A 4,519-nucleotide genomic window follows, 5' to 3' on the forward strand; every position below is an offset into this window, starting at 1 on the left:
GCAATCAAAAACAGGAATTTTAGTATTGATTCACAGTTGTGGTTGAGCCGATCTTGAGATTTCAGGATCGATTTTAAAATCCGATTTTTGATCATTTTCCAGCCGATCCTGATTGTGAAATTTGCTCAATCACCGTTTGGAATCCAATCTTTTCTGATCCCGATCGCTCAACCCTAGTCAATGCTTCTCTATGGAAAAAGTCACTTAAAGGGTTGAGCCGATCTTGAGATAACCTCCAACCTCGATCCCGCTGGAAAAGATCAGGAACTGCATTGCAATCGCGATCGTGAAATTTACCTGATCGCTGATCGGAATCCGATTTTTTCCGATCCCGATCGCTCATCCCTATTCACTATTTATGAAGTTCACCATGTTGGTTAAATAAAAAGCTCTAGTCTTTACAGATATCTCAAAACCAATTACTTGTCCTTTATAAGAAGTACTTCTCAATTGGGAATGAATTTTTTTTTTTTCAACATTATTAAATATTTATATTACTTTTTATTTTATTCCCACTTTATGGCTTGAATTTTTATGAGCTTGATAATTTTTTATAGAATGCACTTAAAGAGGATCTTTCATGTCTACGGGCACATGCGGTTTTATATACCACTAGAACGCCGACGGTGCTCTGAATTCAGGGAACTGTCAGCTTTCCCTTTATGTGTCCCTGTTGAAGAGCTATCGATACCATTACAGAGAGCTCTGCACTGTCAGAAGGGTATTTCTGACAGTCTAGCTGGGAACGCCCCTCCTGACAGTAGATTCCATAGTTCTATACTGTCAGAGGGAAATCTTTACCGCCTAGCCATGACATTGAGTGGTGAGGAATACCCCCCCTCCTGACTGTACCCATCTATAAATGATTACTGGGGGGGCACTCCTCACAGCTCAGTGTCATCGCTGGGTGGTAAGGATTGCTCCCTCATAGTATAGTGCTAGACTGTCAAGAACACCCTTCTGACAGTGAAGAGCTCTTGGTAACGGCACCGATATCTCTTCAACCAGGGCACATAATGGGAAAGCTGTTTTCAGTGCACTGTAGGCTTTCTACTACTCTTCTGCTGAAGAGCTTTCGGAACGCACCTCCTGACAGTAGAGTCCATAGAGCTATACTGTGAGAGGGAAATCCTTACTGCCTAGCCATGGCACTGAGCGGAGAGGAACCCTCACCCCCCTCCTGACTGTATCCATCTATAAACAAATACTCTTTCCATCCATTAATAGGCACTGCTGTTGTCCCCATCATTCTGTGGAGAAGGGCCTATTAAAAGATGTAATCAATTGGACTTAGTAGAGGTGACGAAAGGCCCTCCTTGATATAATGTTCATGATATTTGTATTCTTATTTATACAGTTTAAAATGGAAGAATTGAATAAAACATTACTAAATGAGTTCATTCTTATGGGAATCACCAACCTGCCATGGCTCCAGAAATACCTCTTTGCTTTTGTTTCTTTGTTCTACCTACTTAATATTTGTGGTAATCTTACCATAGTTTCCTTGGTGACCAGAGATCCTAATCTTCAGTCTCCAATGTATTTTCTTCTTGGAAACCTTTCATTTCTGGATATGCTATTGTCTTCAGTGGCCGTTCCAAAAATGATGATCGGATTCCTCATAGTAAACATGATATCTGTCCAAGGCTGTGTTACTCAAATGTATTTCTTCCACTCTTTGGGATGCACAGAAGGAGTCCTCCTGGCAACAATGGGATATGACCGATATGTTGCCATCTGTCAACCCCTACGATATATAAACATAATGACGAAGTCTACCTGTATAAAGCTGGTCATGGTGTCGTGGTTCACAGGATTCTCTACTTCATTAGTCAATGGCATTATGACATCTCAGCTTCCATTTTGTAATAAAAGACTCAAACACTTTTTCTGTGATATTAAACCCATAATAAAGCTGGCATGTAAAGATATCCATGTGAACGAAATCACTGTGACCACGGTCAGTGGCTTGCTTAGCATCACTACCTTCTCACTCACTATGTTGTCCTACGTTTACATCATTACTCATGTCCTGAAGATAAGATCTTCAAAAGGAAGGTCCAAAACATTCTCAACGTGTTCTTCACATTTGACCATTGTCACCTTGTTTTATGGAACAGCAATGTCCACTTACCTTGGACCTGCTTCTGAAACTTCACTGGAAAAAGACAGGATTGCCGCCATATTGTTTACAGTGATTACTCCGGCTATGAACCCTATTATTTATACATTAAGAAACAAAGAGGTTAGGAATGCAACAAGAAAACTCATAAAAAGGTCAAATCCTTTTTGAATTGGTCTAGATTAAGAACTTCATAACTTTCTGGACTGGTGACATATGGATCCTGGTCAAGTAGGACCACTTATGACCATATCAGCATCTGCAGGACATCGATACAGTAGAAACCTGTTGTAGAGTAGGAGGTCATAGGCTCCGGCCCTATCAAGGATCTAAGTAAAAGCTCACATGGCCTTTTTCAAAGCTCAACTTGGGCTTCCCTACACAGCTTTTCCTCACAACCATTAGCTATGTCTCCTCCATACGTCTTAAGAACTTTTACAATAATCCAAAATACTTGAAGAATCTCTATGAAATTGTTAATCTTCTAGTTTAAGTCCCAATTCCACAAATCATCAATGTCAATGAATCAGGGGATGTAGAGATGTTAAGATGCCACCATAGACAGTGTATTGATAACACAAGAGATTATTCTTCTCCCTTTCTCTCTCCGGCTACAGTCACCTGCGTTGGGTGACCATTCTGGGATTCCAGTCCCTATTCCACTTTAAAAATGGACAGAGAAAACTCCTGCAAGGAAACCCGGTAGATCCCATTATAGCCGGCTTTTTATGTGAATTGTGTTTCATTTTTTTGGGTCCCCAAGTGGACGCTGAAGAATGGAAACCCCAATGCCTTGCATCACTCAAAAACATCATGGATTATAGTAATATGTAGTAGTTGATGTGTAAAAAAATATGTAATTTTTTAAATCTTTTTGACAATCAGAAGCTTAACACGTCTTCAGAATTTACTATTTTTCTACAGATGTTACTATTTTTTTCTGGTGGCGTTTTACCTTCCTAATATGGTGGTAATATTTTCTTACTGATCAAAGATCTCAACCTTCACTGTATCTTTCACTGACTAGTCTCTCTTTTACAAAACTTTGTATCACTTTAACTACAGTCTTGAAGACAATGAAAAGTTGAGTTTTGGTTACGGAACAATACGTCTTTACAAATACTTTGCCTGTATGTCCCTTTCATATATGTCTGGATGTATGGAAGTGGTCTTCATGGAGTTTGACTTACATTATCATTTATTTTTCCACTTATTCATATAACTGGTTCATAGAGTGTCGGTCTCTCTTTTACATCAAAGCATGTTGTTATAAAATCGACACTTCTTGCAGTAGCTATTATAGTGTAAATTACCTATTTCTAAACATTTTTTTTAAAGAATTTTTGGAATTTTTAAATCACTTCAGGACTAGGCCAATTTCTTTTGTTCAGGGTCAGGGTTTTGAGACCTGTAATAGTATTATCATTTGGGATATTCAACACAATTTTGCATCTATTTTTCCAATGACACATATTTTATGTTGTTTTTATTTTTGTATGTTTTTTTTATATCTTATTTTATATCTGAGAACATAAAAACAAAAAAAGGAGGGAAAACTTTTTAAAATAGTTTTTTCTCTCCATTACAGTAATTTTATTTTGTATTATGTTGTCAGGCATGGGGCTAAAACCTGGGTGTGGTATTGAGGTATTACTTATTTTTGAAATTATTTTACTTTAATTTTTTTATTTTACTTTTTAATTATTTTTTAGGTATTTTTTTGTATTAATAGACCTTTGGGGGCATCTGAGCACAATTTTTTTTTGGGTGAGGACGGCTGACTTCCCCTATAACCGGGACTGATACATTTAGCTCCAGCTACAGGAGGAATACAGCCTCCTACCCATGACGGCAGACCTGATCTGGGACCTCTAGGACTCTAACAGCTCTATTCTCAGCTCTAAGGGTAAGTTTGCATGGTTTTTTTGGATTGGAACTTGAGGCAGAAGCCGCCTCAGGTTCCGATCCAAAAAGTGCGTAGCAGCGACTCATAGCCGGTAGAGATGAGCGAACACTAAAATGTTCGAGGTTCGAAATTCGATTCGAACAGCCGCTCAATGTTCGTGTGTTCGAACGGGTTTCGAACCCCATTATAGTCTATAGGGAACAGATACTCGTTAAGGGGGAAACCCAAATCCGTGTCTGGAGGGTCACCAAGTCCACTATGACACCCCAGGAAATGATGCCAACACCTCTGGAATGACACTGGGACAGCAGGGGAAGCATGTCTGGGGGCATCTAACACACCAAAGACCCTCTATTACCCCAACATCACAGCCTAACAACTACACACTTTACACACTCAATACCACCTCTCTGACAGTAGGAAAACACCTTGAAACATGTGTATTTGGCACTTGCAGTGAGGAGAGCTTGTCACCAGCAGTGAATTTGGCC

The 4,519-nt window shown here is 39.3% G+C and overlaps 1 protein-coding gene across 1 annotated transcript; it reads left to right on the forward strand.

Moving 5' to 3' along the window:
- The first annotated feature begins 1,363 nt into the window (after nucleotides 1-1,363).
- On the forward strand, nucleotides 1,364-2,293 carry LOC142214502 (olfactory receptor 12D1-like). Its single transcript, XM_075283450.1, has one exon. The coding sequence runs from the start codon at nucleotides 1,364-1,366 to the stop codon at nucleotides 2,291-2,293; it is 930 nt and encodes a 309-aa protein (XP_075139551.1).
- Nucleotides 2,294-4,519: the final 2,226 nt, after the last annotated feature.

The sequence above is a fragment of the Leptodactylus fuscus genome, chromosome 7, assembly GCF_031893055.1.
Source record: "Leptodactylus fuscus isolate aLepFus1 chromosome 7, aLepFus1.hap2, whole genome shotgun sequence".
In the NCBI taxonomy this organism is placed as follows: domain Eukaryota; kingdom Metazoa; phylum Chordata; class Amphibia; order Anura; family Leptodactylidae; genus Leptodactylus; species Leptodactylus fuscus.